Source organism: Neodiprion lecontei, chromosome 1 (assembly GCF_021901455.1).
Source record: "Neodiprion lecontei isolate iyNeoLeco1 chromosome 1, iyNeoLeco1.1, whole genome shotgun sequence".
In the NCBI taxonomy this organism is placed as follows: Eukaryota; Metazoa; Arthropoda; class Insecta; order Hymenoptera; family Diprionidae; genus Neodiprion; species Neodiprion lecontei.
In genome coordinates this window covers 26,577,158-26,601,459 of record NC_060260.1, presented here as the reverse complement: position 1 = coordinate 26,601,459, position 24,302 = coordinate 26,577,158, and the positions used below count along the sequence as shown (strand labels likewise).

The 24,302-nt window shown below is 39.9% G+C and overlaps 5 protein-coding genes across 12 annotated transcripts; 4 read left to right on the top strand and 1 right to left on the bottom strand.

The window, feature by feature from the left end:
- The first annotated feature begins 8,497 nt into the window (after positions 1–8,497).
- On the top strand, positions 8,498–9,493 carry LOC107221922 (trafficking protein particle complex subunit 3). Of its 2 annotated transcripts, none has more exons than XM_046730603.1 (2): positions 8,498–8,670; positions 8,878–9,493. In XM_046730603.1, exons 1-2 carry the CDS (start codon positions 8,653–8,655, stop codon positions 9,373–9,375), a joined length of 516 nt encoding a protein of 171 aa, XP_046586559.1. In that variant the 5' UTR covers positions 8,498–8,652; the 3' UTR covers positions 9,376–9,493. The 2 variants fall into 2 exon arrangements, with proteins under 2 accessions (XP_046586559.1, XP_015516589.1); XM_015661103.2 differs by having other exon boundaries at positions 8,502–8,666.
- A 343-nt stretch (positions 9,494–9,836) lies between these two features.
- On the bottom strand, positions 9,837–15,788 carry LOC107221925 (exodeoxyribonuclease). 2 transcript variants are annotated; one of them, XM_046730593.1, is made up of 8 exons: positions 15,770–15,788; positions 12,661–12,715; positions 11,224–11,514; positions 10,966–11,092; positions 10,735–10,878; positions 10,432–10,575; positions 10,152–10,332; positions 9,837–9,987 (listed from the first exon to the last, which is right to left on the bottom strand). In XM_046730593.1, the coding sequence occupies exons 2-8, from the start codon at positions 12,688–12,690 to the stop codon at positions 9,870–9,872; spliced, it is 1,035 nt and encodes a 344-aa protein (XP_046586549.1). In that variant the 5' UTR covers positions 12,691–12,715; positions 15,770–15,788; the 3' UTR covers positions 9,837–9,869. The 2 variants fall into 2 exon arrangements, with proteins under 2 accessions (XP_046586549.1, XP_046586542.1); XM_046730586.1 differs by lacking the exon at positions 15,770–15,788 and having other exon boundaries at positions 12,661–12,879.
- LOC107221921 (rRNA N6-adenosine-methyltransferase ZCCHC4) lies at positions 13,057–15,742 on the top strand. Of its 3 annotated transcripts, XM_046730555.1 has the most exons (5): positions 13,117–13,192; positions 13,263–13,355; positions 13,489–14,033; positions 14,235–14,931; positions 15,022–15,742. In XM_046730555.1, the coding sequence occupies exons 2-5, from the start codon at positions 13,274–13,276 to the stop codon at positions 15,639–15,641; spliced, it is 1,944 nt and encodes a 647-aa protein (XP_046586511.1). In that variant the 5' UTR covers positions 13,117–13,192; positions 13,263–13,273; the 3' UTR covers positions 15,642–15,742. The 3 variants fall into 3 exon arrangements, with proteins under 3 accessions (XP_046586513.1, XP_046586511.1, XP_015516588.2); XM_046730557.1 differs by lacking the exon at positions 13,263–13,355 and having other exon boundaries at positions 13,057–13,192; XM_015661102.2 differs by lacking the exon at positions 13,117–13,192 and having other exon boundaries at positions 13,217–13,355.
- Positions 15,789–15,854: 66 nt separating the features above from the next.
- Positions 15,855–17,556, top strand: LOC107221929 (neurophysin 1-like). Its single transcript, XM_015661110.2, has 3 exons — positions 15,855–16,482; positions 16,583–16,787; positions 17,057–17,556. Exons 1-3 carry the CDS (start codon positions 16,357–16,359, stop codon positions 17,176–17,178), a joined length of 453 nt encoding a protein of 150 aa, XP_015516596.1. The 5' UTR covers positions 15,855–16,356; the 3' UTR covers positions 17,179–17,556.
- Positions 17,557–17,661: 105 nt separating this feature from the next.
- Positions 17,662–20,832, top strand: LOC107221928 (serine protease HTRA2, mitochondrial). 4 transcript variants are annotated; one of them, XM_046730579.1, is made up of 7 exons: positions 17,662–18,110; positions 18,200–18,329; positions 18,391–18,477; positions 19,327–19,521; positions 19,615–19,765; positions 19,971–20,139; positions 20,522–20,832. In XM_046730579.1, the coding sequence occupies exons 1-7, from the start codon at positions 17,698–17,700 to the stop codon at positions 20,682–20,684; spliced, it is 1,308 nt and encodes a 435-aa protein (XP_046586535.1). In that variant the 5' UTR covers positions 17,662–17,697; the 3' UTR covers positions 20,685–20,832. The 4 variants fall into 4 exon arrangements, with proteins under 4 accessions (XP_046586535.1, XP_015516595.1, XP_046586526.1 ...); XM_015661109.2 differs by having other exon boundaries at positions 17,663–18,110; positions 18,200–18,323; XM_046730570.1 differs by having other exon boundaries at positions 17,663–18,110; positions 19,956–20,139.
- Positions 20,833–24,302: the final 3,470 nt, after the last annotated feature.

Here is a 24,302-nt window from a genome sequence, read left to right as displayed (position 1 = left end):
TCCTCCTCGTCCAACTCCGAACACCTTCAACCACCGCCAACCACCTCGAGTTATACCTCGAATACTAATAATTATTTTCCGCATGAGAACAAATCAAAGATAATGTGTAAGGTTTAATATAATTTTTTTAACGACGTATTTTACCAAAAAGATTATGAGAAGATTATAAAGTTATAGAAATTTTATTAGCGTACTGACAGTTACTGAATTTCGGCTTGCGCGAAAAACGAATTGAAATAATTTATTGTAAACATGAACCAGGAACCACGGAGCGCTTATCCTGGAAGTCGAGTTTCACCGCGTAGCGGACCCGCGCAGAAGCTACACAGTGCTTGGTTAAAAGTCACGAGGTCGCGAACCTGTACAGCCGGAACTACGCAAAATTACTCCCGAAGGTCATAAGTCATCAGGTCAAGTACCTGGACAGCCAAAACTGCGGAGCGCGTGTCCTGAAAGTCGTGTTTTACCAGGTAGCGGACCTGGAGTAAAGAAATTACGGAGCGCGTGTCCTGGAAGTCGAGTTCCTGCAGGTAGTGGACCTTGAGCGCAAAAACTACGGAGTGCGTGTCCTGAAAGTCGTGTTTCACCAGGTAGCGGACCTCGAGTAAAGAAATTACGGAGCGCGTGTCCTGAAAGTCGTGTTTCACCAGGTAGCGGACCTGGAGTAAAGAAATTACGGAGCGCGTGTCCTGAAAGTCGTGTTTCACCAGGTAGCGGACCTGGAGTAAAGAAATTACGGAGCGCGTGTCCTGAAAGTCGTGTTTCACCAGGTAGCGGACCTGGAGTAAAGAAATTACGGAGCGCGTGTCCTGAAAGTCGTGTTTTACCAGGTAGCGGACCTGGAGTAAAGAAATTACGGAGCGCGTGTCCTGAAAGTCGTGCTTTACTAGGTAGCGGACCTCGAGTAAAGAAATTACGGAGCGCGTGTCCTGAAAGTCGTGTTTCACCAGGTAGCGGACCTGGAGTAAAGAAGTTACGGAGCGCGTGTCCTGAAAGTCGTGTTTTACCAGGTAGCGGACCTGGAGTAAAGAAATTACGGAGCGCGTGTCCTGAAAGTCGTGTTTCACCAGGTAGCGGACCTGGAGTAAAGAAGTTACGGAGCGCGTGTCCTGAAAGTCGTGTTTTACCAGGTAGCGGACCTGGAGTAAAGAAATTACGGAGCGCGTGTCCTGAAAGTCGTGCTTTACTAGGTAGCGGACCTCGAGTAAAGAAATTACGGAGCGCGTGTCCTGAAAGTCGTGTTTCACCAGGTAGCGGACCTGGAGTAAAGAAATTACGGAGCGCGTGTCCTGAAAGTCGTGTTTTACTAGGTAGCGGACCTGGAGTAAGGAAATTACGGAGCGCGTGTCCTGGAAGTCGAGTTCCTGCAGGTAGTGGACCTTGAGCGCAAAAACTACGGAGCGCGTGTCCTGAAAGTCGTGTTTAACCAGGTAGCGGACCTCGAGTACAGAAATTACGGAGCGCGTGTCCTGAAAGTCGTGTTTCACCAGGTAGCGGACCTGGAGTAAAGAAGTTACGGAGCGCGTGTCCTGAAAGTCGTGTTTTACCAGGTAGCGGACCTGGAGTAAAGAAATTACGGAGCGCGTGTCCTGAAAGTCGTGCTTTACTAGGTAGCGGACCTCGAGTAAAGAAATTACGGAGCGCGTGTACTGAAAGTCGTGTTTCACCAGGTAGCGGACCTCCAGTAAAGAAATTACGGAGCGCGTGTCCTGAAAGTCGTGTTTCACCAGGTAGCGGACCTCGAGTAAAGAAATTACGGAGCGCGTGTCCTGAAAGTCGAGTTTCACCGCGTAGCTGACCCGAAGCGCGGGATCCGGGAGGTTGGGAACCCGGTACTCGAAATACGTAGCGGACCCGAAGCGCGGGATCCGGGAGGTTGAGAACCCGGTACTCGAAATTTGCGGAGCGCGACTCTCATCCGTCCGCTCTACTGCGCGGTTGTTTCCAGACTGAGGAATTCGGCTAGCTGATTCTAAGTTGGTGACGTCACTTTCTGAACATCCGACATCGGAACTTTGGTTTCGACCTTTAATACTCTGTATGATGATGTATGATGTATGATGTATGATGTATGATGTATGATGTATGATGTATGATGTATGATGTACGATGATATGATATGATGTATATTTATTTGAGTTTTCACATTTCATACAAGAAATACGCACTTTATTTCTCCTGCCGATTCCAGACTCAAGCGGCCAGGCCCTTCGATGGTCAGCCGTTGACTGAAGATATATTCTTCAGTGAACGGGTCGGCTAATAACGCTGCCGTTCTGCGACAGTTGGATGATGAAAAATTTTGCTCGTATCTTTCAAATGTGTGTTAAAATACACTCGAAGTGTTAAGAAGCTTCGTTCTTTCTCTCCCTATCACCTTGTTAGGTCTTTAAATCACTACGCAGCGTTAAATACTGTCTCATATACGAAGCATCCATTTCGTCTCGTTCAAAATTAGCGCATCCGTGATGTATTACAGTTACTCTGAATTTTTTTCCATCCGAATACTTTACGAAAAACAATTCTGCTCCTCCACCCAACGCAGATACTTCACTTGCGACCAGCTGAAACAGCGTTTCGATTCTATGCCTATGAAAATTCAAGATCGAGAGAGCAAATGAAAAGTTGTTGGAATAATTTTGAATATTAGTGTTATGGGATACATCGAGCGCGCGTCGAATAGAATCTCTTTCCATATCATAGCTAATCTAGTAATATAGGTAAATAGGATGGTTGGAGGTGTTCGGAAATGGTAGGAGGTGGTCGGCGCTGGCAGAAGGTGATAGGGGGAGGTCGAAAGTGGCCATTGATGGTCGGAGGTGGCAGGGGGAGGTAGGAGGTGTTCGAAAATGGTAGGACATTTCAAAAGTTAAAGTCGACGATGATCCGGTGCATCAATTTTATCGTTACAGATTTTCGTTTCCCACGAGGCATAGAGTATTCAACAACGATAATGCTGTCCTTAAAATTCATCATTCATCTCTGTCTGGAAAGCTAATTCGCAAGGCGTGGTATTCTAGATATGTCAAAACTAAGCTAGCGGCACGTGTTTGCATTATTAGAAAAATACCCGTACTCTACATACACTGTTTCTAATCTTTTTCTACATTTGGTTTAATCCCCATGCTTCCCCAGCACGAATAGTCGGAAATGTTTTTGATTATCCATAATAAAATAAAAGAAGTAACAAAGCTTAAATTTATTGTTAAAGCTCTAATGAATACATCAAACTGCGGTCGAATTCATTTATTATTTGCACATGACCTCTGTACATTTGATAAATTATTCCTAAATACATTGAAACATACGTATTTATGATGAAATATCATGCAATAGGCTGTGTAAACTATAAACTATAATTTCTATCGAATAGCTGCTTTCATGTCAACAGGGCTTTGAGACTCAGTTAAGTTGGGTCTAGATTTTTGCCATCGTATGTAGTACATTGGGTTACAAGAAAAAATGCGAATTACGAAGAACTCCGTATTAGAGATAAGGATATTTTAGTTCAAGTATACCTATACACAGAAATCCGTATGTAAATATACTAAAACCTCTGTGTATACCTCTCTGTATATATGTATATACACATGCATAAGTATACATATACATATATACACATACATGTACATAAATAATTGCCAAGAAATTAGAAACACTCACAACTTGTCGCAAATAGAGTAAAACGTAAGGTTAATAATATACAAATTACACAAGCGCAACATAAAACGTGGCAAGGGTAATCCTAGTGCAGTGATTGTATAAACTGAAGAAATATACATTTACATATACATGATATAAATTAATAGACTGGAAATAAGTATTTAGAGAGCTTATCTAATTCCGATCTTGTCACAATAGATCATTAACATAATCAATATACGGTTAGAGCTGTATTAGCTACAATCACAATTAGAGATAATATTTTTTATCCATTTTTATAGTTATATAATGTCTTGTACAACAATTTTTCAAACTTCACCGCAATATGCCCAACGAGTTCTCGTAGTGCAAATACGAGTCCAATTACCTTACAGATGGCATTACATTGATTTTTGCCTTCTCGCGTCGAGTTATAAATACAGAGAAATCTCCATGAGAGCTCATTTCTATAAGATTTATTGTAGTGCTATATTCGTAGCTGTACCTGTTATTCTATATTATATACTGTCCTAAATATTAAACACACAGCACAACAATGGCTGAAAGCACAATGACAAGAAGAGAGGAGCGACTTGCATCTTAATAAATCTTTTCTTCTTTATACGTAGCACAGCGATGTCACGTCGGAGGATATGTCCTAGTGGATCACTTGGTGGGGCACAAAACTGAAACATAAGTATGTTGAAAATCTTCAACATCTCTTACAGAAAGTAGGTACGTTTCCAGACCTTATACACCAACAATGAATATTCATAGAGGCTATATTCATAAATACTCACAAAAGTAAGCTAATATTTTACCCGCAATTGCTTATTACTGATAACTTGCTATGATAATATCCCCTTCCCACCCCTCCCCTCCCCTCACACGACCCACCCCGCCCTACCTACTTCTGCCCCTACTCCTACTCCTACTCCTACTCCTACTCCTACTCCTACTCCTACTCCTACTCCTACTACGACGACTACTCCTATTCCTACTCCGACTACTCCTACTCCTAATCCCACTCCAACTCCTACTATTCCTACTTCTACTCATATTCCTACTCCGAGTCCTATTCCTACCACTACTCCTACTTCGACTCCTATTTCTACATCTCCCCCTGATCCTACTCCTGATGCTGATTCTACTTCGTCAAATATTGTAAAAATTTTAAACTCACCGAGCACGAATCCTCGTCCTCCACCTCGTCCAGCTCGACCACCTCCAACCACCTCGAGTTATACTTCGAATACTAATAAATATTTTCAGGATGAGAACAAATCAAAAATACCGTTTAAGTTTTAATGTAATTTTTTTATCGACATATTTTACCAAAAAGATTATGAGAAGATTATAAAGTTATAGAAATTTTATTAGCGCACTGACAGCTACTAAATTTGAGCTTGCGCGAAAAATGAATTGAAATAATTTATTGTAAAGATGACAAGTTTGAAAAATTTGAAATACAATATAAATGCAATTGCCAATTAATATTATATAAATGTTTTACTCACCGAGCACAAATCCTCGTCCTCCTCGTCCACCTTGTTTTCCTCGTCTTCCTCGTCCTCCTCCTCGTCCACCTCCGACCACCTTTAACCACCGCCAACCACCTCCAACAACCACCGATAATCACCTCGGGTTATGCCTTGAACAGTAATACATATTTGCAGTATAAGAACACTTCAAAATATTGTGTGAGGATTAATATAATTAATTTAATAATTGATAATACAATAACTTCTATTGGCGCATTCATAGCTACTGAATTTGTGCTTGCGCGAAAAATGAATTGAAATAATTTAATGTAAACATGACTAATTTGAAATATTTTAAATGAAATACAATTACAATAGCCAATAAATATTATAAAAATGGTATGCTCACCGTGCAGAAATCCTCGTCCTCCTTGTCTTCGTTGTCTTCCGAGAGTCGAAATTCACCAGGTAGCGTACATGGAGCGCAGCAACCACGGAGCGCCTGTCCCTGAAGTCGAGTTTCACAAGGTCGTGGATTTTGGGTCGAGAAACTACGGGGCGTTTGTTTCTGAAGTCGAGTTTCACCCGGTAGCAGACCTGGAACGCAGAAATTACGGGGCACTTCTTCCGGAAGTCGAGTTCCACCAGGTAGCGGACCTGGAGCGCAGGAACTACGGAGCACTTGTCCCTGAAGTCGAGTTTCTCCAAGTAGTGGACCTGGAGCGTAGAAACTATGGAGCGCTTGTCCAGGAAGTCGAGTTGCACCAGAAAGCGGATCCGGAACGGGGTAGAGAACCCGGCATTCGAAATCCGCGGAGAGCGATTCTCATATGTCCGCCCTACTGCGCGGTTGTTTCCAGACTGAGGAATTCGACTAGCTGATTTTAGATCGATGACGTCAAGAGAAAAAAAATTTTGGGTGACGTCATTTTCTGAAGATCCAAACTTTGGTTTCGAACTTCAATACTATGTATGATGTAAGATGTATAATGTAGAATGATATTATCTGATGTGTAATGATTTTAGTTTTTACATTCAGACAAGAAATACGCACTTTTGCTTTCCAGCCGATTCCAGACTCAAGCGGCTAGGCCCTTCGATGGTCAATTGTGGACTGAAGACATATTCTCCAGTTAACGGGTCAGCTAATAACGCTGCCGTTCTGCGACAGTTGGATGATAGGAATTTTCCCTCGTACTTACCTTTCAAATGTGTGTTAAAATACACTTGAAGTTTTAAAAAGCTCAGTTCTTCCTCTCCCTATCAAAAAAAAAAAAAAAAATTGCCGGCAATTACCTTTTTAGGTCTTTAAATCAGGACGCTGCGTTAAATACTGTCTCATATACGGAGCATCCATTTCATCTCGACTGAAATTAGTCCATCCGTGATGTATTAAGTACGGCTACTCTGAATTTTTCTCTATACGAACACTTTTCGAAAAACAATTCTGCTTTTCTACCCAACGATACTTCACTTGCGACTAGGTAAAACAGCGTTTCGATTCTATGCCTACGAAAACTCAGGATCGAGAGAGCAAATCAAAAGTTGTTGGAATAATTATGAATGTTTATTTGCTAGTTGTCGTTACTGTTCCGACTGAGCCGCATGGAGGGGAGTATCGCTGCTAAATCAGAGACGAGACTTGTAGTGGTTAATGTTTACTGTATCTCTTATCATTTATTTGTTTATTTACATATATACAATATCTTATTTATAATTTGGTTGCCACGTGATGCGAGGTTTTGCTGTGGTCCACTTCAATTGTGGTGGAGGCGGCTGCTGAGACGTGCAGTTGTGATGCGGTGTGGTGATCGGTGGTGGAGTGTAGCTCCTCTCAGGTAAACTTGGGGGCGTAGGAGGATGTGGCTGCGATGGTTCCCATTCACTGCCCGATGGCGTGGATGGCATGCCAATCGTTGCTCGTGGGGGCGTTTTCGGCGTCGCCACGGTGATGAGTGCAACTGGTGACGCCTTCAGAGTTGATAGCATGGATGCGGATGCTGCGACTGTATCGTAGCGAGGCGAGCCTTGCTCATCTGACGTCCCAGAGCGACAGCAGCACGCTGGGTGGCTTTGGCGAGAACTCGTTCGGTTGCAGAACCCAGGGAGCTTGTGGATTGTGGGAACAGGGCCCTTAGACCACGCAGGCTGGAGCCAGGGCGGAGGTGTCTATGATGCAGTGACTCAGGTACTCTTGTTTGGCGAAGATGTAACTTTCTTGGTGTAACGGTGACGTTGCAGGACTGTCGAGCAAGTAGTAGAACACACGTAGGTGATACCGGAGCTGTGCTACAGAAGGCTGATTTCGTCGGTTTCATATCCCAGCCGCGGCGCAAACTTGACAGCGGGAAACTTGGCGCGCGTAGCTGCGTGGGTGGCGTTAGCGGCGCGCGTGACGTAATGTGGTCGATGCTCGGGGCGGCGCGCGGCTGGAGATTGAGCTCAGGGGCGACGCATGAGTGTGCGGGCCCGCGCGTAAGCCAGAGCCGAAGATATTGGTGGTTCACGAGTTAGTCGTGAACAATATTAATGTTATGGAATACATCGAGCACGTGTCGAATAGAATCCCATTTCGAAATGAATAATTCTTTTATTTCCATATTATACCAGGATTACTGTAGATAATCTAGTTTGTCTTCCGGGAAATTATAAAGTTTATAGTATGCATCACGTATTAATCGTAAATGGATCATATATATTAATATCGTACATGGATCGCATATATATATATATATATATATATATATATATATATATATATATATATATATATATATATATATATATATATACTAGTACTTTTGTTCAGTACGCTAGTACGACTGTGACAAATTTAGTACGGTTTTAAAATTTCACCCGTACTAGAAGATTTCAAATCCAAAATACATTTAGATTAGAATTAAAACAAATTAATAGTGTACTCTAAACGCAAACCCGAACCCGCGTGACGAGCCATCGGTATCGGTCTTCTTTATCGGTCATATTAATTTCAATTATTTTTATCACCACATATATACTACGTGCTTTTTGCATTTTATTGAACTTTTGTTGTGTTGGGTTGGGTTTGTACTTGTGCGGTTTTGTTTGGGTTGTCTTGAAATTACTTACAAAATTAAAGACTTACTTTAGAGTACAGAAATTATGTAGTGATTAACAATCGAAATTTTGAGGAAATGTCAACTGTTTGGGAAAAATTAAATGAAATAACAGTTATCCTCAACGTATTTCAGATTTGCCGTTTATTTCTAGTAAGTAATAAAATTTTTTATCGATGTTATAAATTAATGCAAGAATCTTCTCTGTTCACAGTCGGTAATTTGCTGCTGGAAGCCTTTAGTACGGAGCGCCTCCAATCTAGTACATTTTATAATCATGGGTAGTACGAAGTAAAATTTCAGACTGGCAACACTGTCTGCACTACTGGCCAGCGAGTAAATGACAAGTGACAAGATAACCTGAAAATTACCAACGTCTAGACGTCAGTGATTTATTTTGATTAAAATAATGTCGCGAACGGGGGCGAGACTTGATGCGAAAAAAGTGGTTGGTACTGATTCAATTATTTTACGAGTTAGGTTCCTGATTGCAACAAATATAGACTAATAACAAAACATTTAATTTCCGTTTCTATCGTTTAACAATGAACGGTTTCCTCATTCTTTAGCTCCATGATGTGGTTCTTTTTTCCCACATCAGTAATTTGTGACTCAAGTAAAAAATTAAAACAATTTTAATATTACTGTATATATTTCAGAATTCAGAGCTTTTCACTCTTACATACGGCGCACTGGTGACGCAGCTTTTGAAAGACTATGAGAATGTGGAGGATGTCAACAAACAGCTAGAAAGGATGGGATACAACATGGGAATTCGTTTGATCGAAGATTTCCTAGCTCGGACTGGTTCCGGAAGATGTTACGACTTCAGAGATACGGCAGAGAAAATACAAAGTGGTTTCAAGATATTCTTGGGTATAACACCGACAATTACAAATTGGAGCCCAGCGGGAGATGCATTTTCCCTATGCTTTGAAACCAATCCGTTGACAGAATTTGTAGAATTACCTGATCATTGCTTAAACCTGAAATACTGCAATATACTTACCGGTGTACTCAGAGGTGCTTGTGAAATGGTACAAATGGAAGTAGCCTCTTGGTTTCTTCAAGATCAATTAAAAAATGATAGCGTAACAGAGATACGAGTCAAGTTTGTCAAACGACTCGAAGATGCCATTCCAGCAGGGGAGGATTAAACATGTATGTTTCAATCAAACCTGATTAAGATTAGGATTCATATATTAATAATATAAAGCAAACGGCATTTGTATGTTATATGTACTCATTGTTATAAAACCATCCAGAAGATTTAAACATTTGTGTAGCACTACTTTATTTCTTCATATTCTATCAAAATGTAAACAGGATATATTCGAATTCCAAAGAATTGTAAACTAATTTCATCTACTACTTATTAGAACTTAATAGAAAAAGAATAATGAATTCTTCGAATTCACATCCATAGGGTATGTATGAACGGGTTGGTGATAAATTTACAAAAATTGAGGTATTTATTTTGGACTGAAAAACGATACAGTATGTTACAAAATAAGATTCTTGCAAATTTGAGAAGGAAATTATCATGGTACTATGAAGTACAACTAGGAAAAATTAAAAATTGATAATACACAGAGATTTGTACATTTTTTTTCCCTGATAACACGAAAATCTCTGAAAATGTAATACTCATTTACAAGTTCGCGTAAAGTATTATCGGACAGTGATCACTGCCAAATATCTGATCTCTGATAACACTGTCACAAACGTTATCTTTTATTGTCTTAGAAACCAGAAAGTAATCAATCCTCCTGAAAAACAAATGATGGGAATAAGAACATGAGTCAAATTTGAATAAGAATTCTACATAGGATAACTGAATTAATTGATCAGCAATAACAAGTTACATTACAAATGTCAATATTACATGATGAGTGAAAAAGATGATTCACATATAAATTGCAAAAATCCTTACCATCCAATATTCTTGCTGCGTGAATTATTGAAGTATGCCCAAAATGTATATGCGTCGGTTTTGTCAGGATATAGTTGTCTAAATGTATCAACGTAACCAGCATCTAAGAAATCCGTCATACCTTGTCGTTCTTCTTTGGTGAAACCTGCATTTTTCATGTTTGTTGTTGGGTTTTTCAAGTCTGTAAAATGAAAATTACACAATGCACAATAAGAATGCTAATGATTCACTTATACCACAAAGAACTTTTTCCTCCTCTGAAATAGTTCTACATTCTCACCTATTTCGTTATGAGCAACATTCATGTCTCCGCACACGATAACTGGCTTCTTTGCGTCTAGCTTTTGAATAAATTTTTTGAAATCTTCATTCCACTGCAGTCTTTTAGGCAGTGTAACCAGGTTTTTGCCGGCATTAGGAACATCTAATAGAATGTGAGACAAATAATTTATAAAGATATAATCGGACAAGATAAAAGACAGGCAGGAATGGTGGTTATAAGTGGTATGGAACTGGTGATGAGAAGTTCATTTCACAATGCTATAAAATCAGTTTAGAGGGTAAGTAAAATAATTCAACTCACAGACACAAACGACAAAAAAATTTTCATATTCTGCTGTTATCATTCTACCCTCATCATCATGTTTTGGAATGTTTAATCCATATATAATATCCAGCGGTTCTTTCTTGCTGTATAAGGCAACTCCGCAGTATCCAGATTTCTTGCCTTGTTAAAAAGAATGTTGAGATTAGGGTAAAGTTGAGAGCGCGATGACAGAAGAAACATTTAACTGAATATTAAGACTATTCTTACTGTCTATAAAGTATTCGTGATACCCTGGAAGTTTTATTTCATCAGGTAGTTTGTCTTTGTCACATTTTGTCTCTTGAAGTGCAATAATATCAGCATTTTCCTTCAAAAGATATTCAAACCCATTTTTCTGTAAAGAAAAAAAAAAAAAACACAATATAGGAGCAATGTGACGCTAGTGTGCGATACATGAAAATATAAACAGCGAGAGTGGCAGCTTGGGCTTTATTTGCTAATGAAAGCCTGAGTTGTAAAGCTTACTTTAAGACATGCTCTAACTCCAGATACATTCCAGCTGCATATTTTAACGTTGAACTTGTCACCATTTGCATTCAACTTTGGGCAATCAAAGTCAATATTACTTAAATTTGACTCAGTTTTATTCATCGGGGCTTTCTTTTGCTCCAATTTAGTTTTCTTTGGAGCTGGTTCGTCATTTGAAGCCTCCTCTTCATCTACATTCCGCTTTGTTTTTTTACTTGCTGACTTTGCAGCAGTTTTAGTTTGTATTTCGTCCTCCTGCGAAGTTCCTGCTTCAGCTTTACGCGATACCTGAAGAAAATTATTTGAAGTTTTGGAATTATTGTATTCATGTGCTCCTTCATTGTGAATTTTCCTTTTCAAAAAATTTGCCACAGGGATAATACATGCACCCAATTTTATATGTTAACTTCATCTATTTCAGTGATGATATCTCATTTTCAATTACAAATTACAAAGATCTTGATTCAATTACAAATTACTTTATACCAAGCTGATTATTCGAATTAGTGAGGTAATTGGTAATCAGGAAATGGGAAATCGCCATGTCTTACACAATATGTGATGTGAAAAAATATTTCTATGCTTCAAGATGACTTTTATTAACATATTGACAAAACTTTATGTAGAGTAACGAATAACAGAAGGTAGAGCCAAATATTTCTTATTGGAATTAGGTCAAAAGTAGTTTAAGAAACAATGAAACAACTGCATATTTAACTTTCCATAATTCTTAACGTAGGTCCAAGGTTTCAGGCTGTCTCAATACAAGTACACTGGTTAATTGATGGAAATCAATTTTGGTACCAGATTAATATATTGTCATTTATAAGGCAGTGGAAGTGAAAAGTTTCCAAAAATGACAAAATAGTAAACACATTTGCAAAGAAAACTTGTTCGGAGGTCTAAAAGTGGTAAATTCATAGATTTTCTCACTTCAAAGGCACTAATTCCTCTCATTTTGACAAAGTCAAATGCAATTTAAGGTATACATTCGTTATGTTATTTTTTTGCTTCACGTTTGTGATTATATATATACGTATAAAGGACATTTTGCCTAGATAACAATTAAGAAAAGAAGCGTAAAATATACATGAAGCTTCCGTTCTGGGTAATAAAAGAATTATTGCATTCTATAAGCAGTAAATTGCTACATTAAACTTAAAAGTCGTCCTGATATAGAAATTATATTATTATCTAATTAACGATAGATACACAAATAACGATTTTGGAGCAATCAACTACTAAATTTTATTTACATCTGATACAACTAAAAATCCAAACAAATAAATGGTAAACATATCGCTGCTAAGAAAAGTATTCAATTTTTTGAGTATTATTTTATCACGCTAACTAAATGGAGTCGTGAATGCATACAACGAAAGTTTTACACGAGCGATCGTATTTTGTTACAGTAAAAATGCCAATGAATCTAACCTTTCGTGGTGCTCTGCGTTTTGGCGGCATATTCGCTGTCACGTGCTTGAATAACCTTAAATTAATAAAAGAAAGAAATAATTTCTGTGAAGAAAGTCTAAGGAATTGACGATTCAACGTAACGGTGGAGTAAACAACCGCGTAATTTTGCCCCTGACGCTGCGTCGCGATTCTTCCCAATCCTATTAATCCGAATGCCAAGCGTGCAACGCTACGCATTGCATGCGGCGCGCAGCTTCAACCGAAAAAACTACACGGACACGTGAGATGAGAACTCGTGGAATCTGCTCCTCTTCAATTGTTTTCTGACGAACTTTCCCGCGGCATCGTTTCAATATCATCTGCTGGCCGCCTGCCAGAAAATAAACTGGGCCTTGACTTTTCAGTTTTCAGTGACATCGTTTATGGTCAAGCCAGAATCATATACATATATTTTTATCCGCCCAGTTGCTGACAGTGGGAAAACAAATTGATACGTGATATGTAGATTAAATCCAAATTGGTCAAACACGTGCATGGTTAAGGAGAAAAAGTAAGGTTAGGTTAGGTTATATTCAAACAATATTTACGTTGTCCTTATTTCAAAGTCCGATAATTGATAGAGGAATCGAATATGAAAATTACGCACAATGATTCTCCAAGTGGCTATCAATGCATTTGGAGCGATTTAGCCGACCATCCAAAATGCCCACATGGTAGGTCTATGTCAAGTTGCACAAATTCGTCTAAATCTAGCGTAACCTAGTCCATGATTAATTTGCGAGGAATCGATCTATAAGTAATGCTTGAATCATTAAATATCAGAGATTACTTTGTTCAATGTTTTAGGACCAACACTGCTGTTTGGTCGATACGTCGACGGTGAATATAAACAGTTTTATGCATGTTCGGCGTGCCGAGATAGGAAGCTATGTTCGTTTTACTTGGAGCATGGAAGCAAGCCAACGAAGCACCAAAAACAGGCCTGGGAACTTGAGGCGAAGAAAGTTTTACCTCGCTATGATCATCAGAAAATGTTTATTTTACTGAATGAGATATTGGCGATAAATCCAATTAGAAGAATCTACTGCCATGATTGTGGGCGCCTCTCTTTTGTCTCTGAAAAACACAAACACAGGGGTCACGATATAATTGAAAATCTTACGGACCATCAGCTGCGTCATCCTACTGAATTTCTGAGACCTCTTGAAAATCCCAAGAAGGAGGCCCAATATTTATTCTCTGACCAATCAGTCAGCGATATCATTTTCATGCTCCTCAATCTAGGCGCTAAGCATATCTTATGCATAGGAACACCAAGAATTCACGAATACCTTGTGAATCATCACGACGACAAAGTCTCAAGTTTGCTCTTAGATTTTGATGGGAGATATGTAAGTTATTTCTTCAAAATCATTTTTTCACTTTGTAATTAAAAATCAAGAGACCTACAAAATCTAAATTCCAAGAAGTCTAGCATTATTTGAAATCCTGATAGCTTTCAAATAGTCTGAAACTGTAATTCTATACATATTGTAAAAGCAATCCGTATTTGGCAGTATGAAATTATCAATAAGAACCATGCATTGTTTCAGCATAATTTCTATGGCCCCTTGAGTTTCTGTTGGTACAATCTTTTCAATCACCATTTCTTTCATGAAGAATCGAAAGATGTCTTGAAGGATTTTCTCACACAAGACGGTGGCAGGGATACTTATATAATTTGTGATCCACCATTCGGCGGACGTGTTGAACCTATTTCTCAAACATTGAAAACAATTTATGATTTACACAGAAAGTGGAATAAAATTGATGCGGACAGTGTTGCATTGAAAACGATGTTCATTTTTCCGTATTTTATGGAAGCTGTGCTGAGAGAAAAATCAAACCCACCTGGGATATTGGGAGGTCTGAGAGATCTGAAAATGTTCGACTACAAAGTGGATTATCAAAATCATCCGTTATTCGTGAAATCGCCAGAGAAAATCTTAGCAACACCGGTTCGCATATTTACAGATATAGATTTAAGTTTATTGACGCTACAATCTCATCGCGGTTATAAGCACTGCAAGAAATGTAACAAATGGACATTCGAGGAGAATAAACATTGTAAAAAATGTGCAGCGTGCACTTCCAGAGACGGACGAAGGTACAGACACTGCAATATTTGTGCCCGCTGCGTCAAACCGACGTGGAAACACTGTAAGAAATGCAATCGATGCACCTTAGAAACTCACAAGTGCGGTGTAGTTCCGAAAATTACTGGGAAATGCTTCAGATGCAATGAATTTGGTACGAGGCTTGGAATCGTTAACTTTAATTAACTTGAAAATTAAACCATTTCTATGGTAGGTCAGAACCTGATATTTTCTTCATTTTCAGGTCACGTGGAAAAAACTTGTACGAAAGATGCTGGAAATATTTCTAACTCAAAAGTGAAAAGCAACGACACGACACTGAAAGGAAAGAAGCGCAAGCATCGCTTGGATGTAAGCGATATTTCTAATAAAAAAAAGGCTAGGATTGCAAATGCGAGTGAAACATCCATGAAATCTCCTGAAGAATTCGAATTAGTATCTACTTTGGGTGAAGTGTCCAGAGTCGCTGATTCAGAGAAAGTCATCCCGAAAAAGTTGACAAAAAATGATTCAAAAATGAAAAATAAACATTCGAAGTCAAAACCTTTAGACAAAGTTTCAAAACGGGGAAAAGCCATTGATACAGCATCGCTAGAAAAAATTGAAACGGAAAATATGGAAGATATAATAAAAGTGAAGAAGAAGAAGCTTCTCAAATTGACAAACTCTACTTCCAAAATGACCGAGGAAATCACGACAAAGTCGAAGGTGTTCATTTCCACGAAGTCACAAGGAATGAACTTTGATTTAGATGTACTTAAGCAGAAGAAAATATTTGAAAATAAAAAGTCGCGAATCAATAGAAAAAATAAAACATTCACGAATGGTGAAATCTTTCAAAAAAGCCAATCAAAGCAAAAGTGAACTTAGGACACGTCAACTTCGCGCGGTCGTTTGAACTCGAGTGAAAACGAATTGCAAATGAAGTGTATAATTTTTAATAAAAGGAAAACCTTTCGTAACAATATGATTGATTTGAATTACGTACTCACCAGATCAACAGCGTTTTCTCTCAAGTAGTCGGGAATCAGCTCAGTCAGGGAAATTCTTCGCGATTATGGGTGTTTTTTTTTTAAGGTCCACAATAACCGGTTTACCTCGGCGATAACGGAAAATCACGATGAGTCGTAAGAGTTATAAATTCGGAAATTGTTTTTCGACATCACTGGTGACCGCAATTTTTTAAAACATACCGGCAAGAGTGAAAACAAGCAGGATGACGCGTTCGTCAATGATCGAGAGGACTTGATCGTTCTCGTTAAATCTTGACGTCAAGGATCGAGCTGAAATAAATTAATATTCAATCCTGCATCGAAATAAGCCGCTTTTATTACCATAATTCTTAGAGTGTTCTATTGTGGTTTTACCCAGATACGGTTACAATAACGCATACGTTTTTACCCCGTCGCGACTCGGTGAGAATTTCAATTCCCAAGAATTCTCCATATAAATACAACCTGCATCTCTGAACTCACATATCAGTCTTCTCTGGCACTCCGAGTGGTCAGAAGCTCGCAGCATCCCCGGATCCTAGAAAGATACACGTCGGCAAAATTTTCTCAACCCGTTACGAGCCGCGATGTTTCGAAAAATAGTCGTCATTCTATTCCTAGTTTCCTCGACTTTGGGCTGTCTGATAATCAACTGCCCGCGAGGCGGAAAAAGAGACGGAGGATTCAATCCGTTTAAATATCAGGTCAGAGAGGTAAGTGCAATTCGTATCTACTAGAGGAAAAACCGCACAGATAAGGTGAATTTGGTCAAAGATTGTTGAATAACTAGTTACTATTAATTAATTACCGCAGTGCTCCACCTGCGGACCCGACAGGCAAGGACAATGTTTCGGGCCGAAGATTTGCTGCGGTCCTTCGATTGGATGTTTCTTCGGTACCGCTGAGACTCATAAATGTCGGAAAGAAAGTCTTTATTCAAGACCATGCACAGCTGGGTTTGCAATGTGCAGAGGAAATACCGGCCGATGCGCAGCTAATGGAATTTGCTGCTCACAAGGTATTTTGACAAGAATTTCGAAAGTGACATTTCTTACGATGCTCGTTACAAACTATATTTTCATATTTTATTACTTGCGCAATATTGATAATATCAATTTACTGATCGGTGTAGCTAATCCAAAAGGAGTTGGTTATTTTGAATTTCGCGTATGTCTAATTTGGGGAAAATTCTAAACTTTCCGTAGATCGTTTATACCTGATATTAGCAATGGAATTCCTTGTTTCGTCAAATAATTAACCGTAACGCGTGTTTTAATTTACTTTCAGAGTCATGTTACGTGGATCCAAATTGTAAAGTCAGAAGTGATATAATCCAAATGAGTAAACAGGTTACAAGCTTCGACATGGACAAGATTTACTCTGAGAGCAATTCTCTTAACGACGAATAATGCGACTATAATTAAGTTTGCGACCATGAAATCCTTTTATTTGCTTCTTTGGGCTTAAGTCAATTCAGTAGAAAGATTTTTGATAAAGCGAGTGTGTCTTGTTTGTTAGTGTACTCGAAATAAAAAATTACTACTAAGAACCATTTGCTCCGTCAGCTGTGGAGAATTAGCCGAACGAAAGTTTTCCGTGACCCTTTTGCTTCCGGAAGCGAATAAGCAAGACACACCCGATATCGAGAATCAAGCTTTTTCGTTGTTTGTAATTAGACGCCTGATTCGATGCAATACGCACTCGATATGTGTGTGAAAAATAGCGAAAAGGAAACATGTAAGTGAAAAAATAAATTACAGTTCACAAAATAATTAAACGTTGAATATCCAACCCGGCCAACTTTCTCCAAATTATCAAGATTACGCATTGCACGTATAAATGAACAGGTATCTCGGAATCACGGATGACACCGATGTTTCAAATTCAAATGAAACATGGCGCATAACCTCCAGATGGTGCTGTGAATCATGGCGTTACCCTGTGCGCGATTAGCGTGCGACGTACTGCGAAGAAAGCATATATTCCGTTGTCAATATTTGACAGTTTTAAATGTCGAGCGTGATTTTAGAACTGGAACGGCAAACTCTTTCCGCGAAAAGGGTCGTTTGCGCGACGAGAATTCGAAGCGTTACATAACCTGTTCTGCACTCGTCGCCTCGGTCCTCGGATATGTCTTGTACAACTGGAAGGAGGATTTTAGGGGGGATGTGGCGGGGTTCAAGTTTGAAAATGTGAAATCTCCCTTTCCCGCCATTCACGCGGCAACGAACGTATTCGCGACTAACGTAAACCATAATCGCGACAAGTACAACTTCATTGCGGACGTCGTCGAGGTCTCCGCACCGTCCGTGGTTTACATCGAAATGAAGGATCAGCGAAGGTGAGTTTATCGGTACCTACATGTTCGAATTGCTTTCTACCACGTTTGCCGACGAATATCTGACTTTACTTCGTTTTCGTCTGAACCAGGATAGATTTCTTTACGGGGAAACCGATGACCACCAGCAATGGCTCTGGTTTTATCGTCAAGGAGGATGGTTTGATATTGACGAATGCGCACGTGGTTATTAACAAGCCGAATACCTCTGTCAAGGTAAACGTAAGTTCCGTCTTACAGCTGTGTTATTAGAGCACTGTAATCCAGTAATTTTTGGTTGAAGGTTCGACTGCAAGATGGTACCAGCTACACGGGAACCGTTGAAGATATCGATATGAAGAGCGACTTGGCCACGGTTCGCATAAACAAGGTAAAACAGGCCAGAAGTTATCGTTAACATTGAAGCTTCAAATTCCGGATTTGGGACGCGGTCTTAAGTTTGGTAGTTTCCTTTTTGTGCTGGAAAAAACTCGGAATATTGACCTTGGTTCTGAGGCCGGGTTTTCTTATGAATTCAGAAAATGCTGAACTCATTGAGAGATCGTGAATTATTGTCGGTAATTGAGAATACAGTTTTTAGAATCACTTTTTACAATTCGATTTATTGATCTATTAGAAATCACGTTAAAGGAGAGGCAAATATACTAATAATTAGAATCACTAAGGAACTTAATTTTACCTGCAGTCAAACCCTGGCAATTATTCGTAGTTTCTAGAAAGACATTGCTATATTCGTTTTGCGAACTGAAGTGTATGTAGATTATTGTATGCAAGGGATATTATTGAATTGCAACAACTAGTTTGCTGCTGACAATTTCAATTTTTGTTGTGATCCGTACAGACATTTTATATTTTAATCTACGACAGTAATTAATTGCTTATCCTCCATTCCACTGAACATCCGGAACTTTATTTTTCAATCATTTAATTAAATTCTCGGTTCTTTGTTCAAAACAAGCAAGAATATCGACTTCAGTCTTCCGTTTATGGGTAGTATAAAAAAATGTGATTTCAGTCAATAAAGAAGGAGGGAAACATTCTGCTAAGTCTTCCACGCGAATGTCGGAATGATTGTTTTCGAATAAATAGAAGATGAAATTATGGGGAGAAAAAATATTGCCATATGTCGAAATAGTATTTCTATGGAACCAGTGATCGATGAGACAAGATTTGTAGGATTTTGTACAACGATTACACGCTCTATGCACCCTTGTTTTAGACCAATTTGCCGGTTATGAAGTTGGGAAGTTCTTCAACCCTGAGGCCAGGGGAGTTTGTCGTAGCTATCGGATCGCCATTAGCCCTTAGTAACACTATTACCAGCGGAATTGTTAGCAGTGTCAACAGACAAAGTGAGGAGTTAGGATTACACAACACAAACATGGGCTACATACAAACTGACGCAGCTATTACCGTGAGATGTTGTGCTATCAAAATATCATTGAAAGTCCGTTATTAAATCACAAACTTTAATTTCGTCAATTTTTCTCATACACACGCCGTTCAGTTTGGCAACTCTGGTGGTCCTCTGGTAAATCTTAACGGCGAGGCAATCGGCATAAATGCGATGAAAGTAACCGCCGGCATATCGTTTGCCATACCGATCGATTATGCAAAGGATTTCCTGAAGAGGGTGGAAGAGCGTCGAAAATCGAAAGGTACGGAAATCGTTTCAAAAATTATCAAATATCTGTATAGCTTGCAGGATACATTCAAACGAATCACATTTTTCGTTTACTTTTTACGCACTTTTCTCATATCACCGGATTCAGCGTGTCGAAGCTGTATTATCACTGTGTGCTTGACTGGTTAAAGTATTCGCATGATCGAAAATGGCACTGGCCTTAGGCTTCACAATTCTAGGTTCGCAGACGAATATCGAGAGTCCGAGAAGGCGCTACTTGGGGATTACTATGCTGACTTTGACCCCTGATATCTTGTCCGAATTACATCAGCGTAATGAAAATATCCCGTGGAACGTCAGGCACGGTGTTTTAGTCTGGAAAGTTATCGTTGGATCGCCTGCAGACGTGTAAGTTTAATGCTTCAGCATTCCTCATCAGATCTATGATATCATGGGGCGAACACAGTACCTGGTCACATGCAAAAACATTAAACCCCTTTGCTGTTACATACCTATAATTACTGTTTCATTATGAACGTCCCATATTCTCAGTTCTGTTAAGTATTCTGCCAAGAACTAAATAAAGAGTCGACCGTAAATGTGCAATATTCACCCGACACCAGGATTAGTCCAACCTGCTATCTATCTACTCGGTATTAGTAATATATGTGGTTTCATTCCCCTGAGTGCTGAGGTACGATTTAGCTTAATCTTACGTCCGCCAAACTTTGGTTGGATATTATTCGTCCGACCTTCGACCAATTGAAATTCTGCAATTAATTTTGAACAGAGGTGGATTAAAGCCCGGAGACATCGTGACGCACATTAATGGGGAGCCGGCAAGGGCCGCCATTGACATTTACAAAGTCCTTGAGAAACCAGGTCCCGTGAATGTGACCGTCGTTAGAAGCGGACAGGTCGTCCAAGTTTCCGTTGTGCCCGAAGAAGCGTGAGAGAAAACCTCAAAATATAATTATAAATTTTAGCTATGAAAAAACAAACGAAGACGTCAAACATTTATTCAATACAATGTTGTTACAATATTTGAAGAGCTGTACAGAAAAGAACATAAAATAAATAAATTAAGAATATACAACTGTACCCAATAATTCTACACTCATTTGCACACACACCTGCGTCAATAGAACCTGTATTCCGAACTAGTATGTTTCATTCGATTCATAAGTCATCTGAATTGTATGTACGCTCCACTAAAGATTTTCATTGACTGGAATTCCTGCGAACAACTGTTTACCAGAAAAATGAACATTCTGCAGATTCAAGACAAAAGGATCTTCAATGGATTTCTAAAACTATATTCTCCCTCTCTTTCACTACAGAGTCCTTCATCTGCATCCCGTAGCGGTCATGTTGAACGAGCTTCTCAACGTCGTTTTTGCAACCACGTATAATATATCATAGTCCTTGGTAATTTGCGGCTTTTGGTATTCGAGTAGCCAACTTCAGCTTCACCGGCTCGCAGGCGAAGTCCTGCTGTTCTTTTTTTGCGCGGTATAATGGCGTCGCAGGGTTGCGCTTCTGGGCTTATCTGATCGCTAATTTGTTGTCAGCAGAGTTGTATTGTGCCCGGTAACTGCCACCCACCATAAAATAAAGTATAAACAACGCGACAATGGACCGCCGAGCCGTGCATACAAGCGGCAACGACGACTGTCCAGGATGTAACTCGTCCGCGAGGAGATTTTTCACGGCAATTTAACAACCATCTCTCGACTCCAAGCCAAGCAATTACCCAGAATTGATGCCATTTCAAGATTGCGTATCAGACTTTAATTCTGCAATTTAGTGATTTAGGTACATCATTTTTATACCAATTTTAAATAACATAATCTGATTGTGAAAACAAAATTTCGATTTACATACCGAGTGTCAATGAGATTTGAAAGTGTCCAAGGCTCGGATTCTTGTTTTCATAATGAGTTATTTTCATATACTTTCATCGGATAGATCTTTACATGCAGGTGTAGCTTTGTGCCTACATCCCATTATGGCGCGCAATGAATTAATTCAATTCAACAAACATTTTTCTTTTTCAACTTGAAAATAAGATAAAATTTTTAAATGAAATTCGTTATTAAAATGGGTACACTTTCTCGCAAAAAATATTTGCATAGGTTAATCGTTTGCAAGCTCACAAAAGGAAAATGGTCATGTTCGTACTTCTCATTGTTTTTCACCCAACGTGGCCTCGCGACCGAATCGAACAAAAACCTGGGCACCGGCATAATTTCGGTTCTACTCGAGGTACGCATAGACGGTAGCGAGATCAGGTCCCACTATCCTGCAGACTATATTAAGCGACCGCAGTTTACGAGCCGAGTGTCCTTTGCCGACGGGACCGAATCTCTTGGGCGTCTGGTCGGCTGGGTGTGGTGTGGTGGTGGCGGTGGTGGTGGTGGTGGTTGGTTAGCAAGGTAATGCAAGCGATGCCCTGAAGTGGTCACCTGGTCCGATGCTCCAGGCCTTGTTGCTCGGGACGTCATTTTTATCGAGGTTTATTATACCCTCGTAGAGCACCATCCTCGTCGCAGTCGTGTTCAACGTCTCGGTTATGACGCATATATCAAAAGCTAGTGGGGAAAAATGAACGTATATCTGTAGCGTACTTGCCTGCATCCACGTTCCGCCAACTCGTTCGTACAATAACCGAAGTCAAAGCCCGGGTCGAGGGGTCAAACCGCCCCTCTTGACACAGTCGATATTCAAATGCGTCGTACAGTCGAGCACGCGGAAGCCTTCAAAGAATCGCACTGTGATATTCATATACTCGCACTCCGCGACCGGAAATGGAAACGTCAAAAGTAGGAATAAGCTATTTTCAGGGCTCTGTGCAAGCGATTGTCGACGTGCAATCCTTCAATAATTTATTTTACTTTTTCGTAACCAGCTGGTTGTATCCGAAGAATATGATCCAACGTTTGTCCCAAGCTTGCGAGTAATCGGAAAGCTTGGAAAAACACGATGCCTTAACGTTTCAATTCTCTAGATTTTAATCGGTTCCTTTTATTCTCGAATATCCTGTTTGTCGGAAAACAATTTCAAGCAATTCTGGTTTGAATTATACTTTTGCTGATAAGTTCGGAGTTTCTTATATATTTTCTTCGTCCTTACGTTTTTCGAATCATGTAACTCCAATCTGTGTAAATTGTCCGTATTGTAGGTATAGGAGATGGGTGATATAGTTCGGATTGCATTAATTTCAAAAATTCGAATGTCTTACTTTCATAAATGAAAATTTGTAAACTTTTTGAGGTATAATTTGGAAAATCATCAAGCTTAGAACATCTGACGTGCATTTACAGTGAATTAAAAATTTATTTCCTGTCGCGAATATTTTTAAACACAACTCTGCCAATTGAAGTGTTTCTACCGCATAATTTGTTTTAAAAAACTATACATCACGACGAAGCGTATATTTTTGAAATAGTGCAAAGTTTATAAAAAGAAAGCTTAGGTATCTAACCATAGTTTTTGCAACACTATAAACGTATTGACTATAAAAATAGCGAGAAAAAGAAACCAACGAATCATCCGCGATTGCTCGGCAGGAAAAAATCACTGAAGCAAGATCGAAATAGGAAGGTTGTTTGCACGGAAGCGTAGTTTGGCCAGTCTGTCTCGAGCGTAATGCGGGCAATGACAAAGCGTTCACCGGCGAACGAGACAATTATAGACAACTGGATATACGCACATGGAGCGAGCGACAATGACTATGTGGATCGATTAGCGTACAGTCCGGATCCCGAGGGTCCAGCTTTGCCAGATAGGGCTGCCCACACAAAGGCGGCTGCAGAAAGGATAGGAGAAAAGTAACGGGCAAAAAGGCGAGAAGAAGGCAGCAGCGTAGGTGCTTCGTGCTTTGCGGAGTCGCGATTATTCAACCGATTACACACGTCGCGAGTTCCTCCTTCGTCCGCGGTGTGCGAATCGCGTGGGCGCGAATTCTCGCAATGAAAGATCTTGACCTCCTATACACTGTGCAATAATGAAGTCTCGAGTGCATCGCATGCCCACATTTATATACCTATACATTACATAAATCCGCGTTAAAATTCCGTGTAGCACTTCTGCCGCAGTTCGTAGTCGGATTTGCAGGGGTGGTTTTTTCTTAATCTCTCTTTTTTTACCGCGGGATGCATCCGGGGGGAAAAACGTGAGGAGCGAGGCGACGACGCGATATGCTTGAGGTACTGTTTACTGCATATGCTTTGAAAAACCCAAAGGATTACGGGGCGAATATACGCGCTACACTGACTCTCGGTTACCTCTGCAGCCGGGGGTGAACGATACTCACTGCGGAGTTGAGCGTGGGCGTTCTTCGTGTCTCTATATCCGCGGGCCCGCGGGAGGAAATAAATATATCGTCGTCAGAGCGATACACGGCGATAAGATCAGTCTGTGGAATACACCCATCTGGTGGGATGGATGTCTCGGGGGGGGGGGGGGGGGGGGGAGGATAACGATATGCATTTTTAATATGCTTCCGCTTACTAGATACAAGTACAACCTACTATGCGCGCAGCCTGGACGACGACGACGCGCGAGATTTA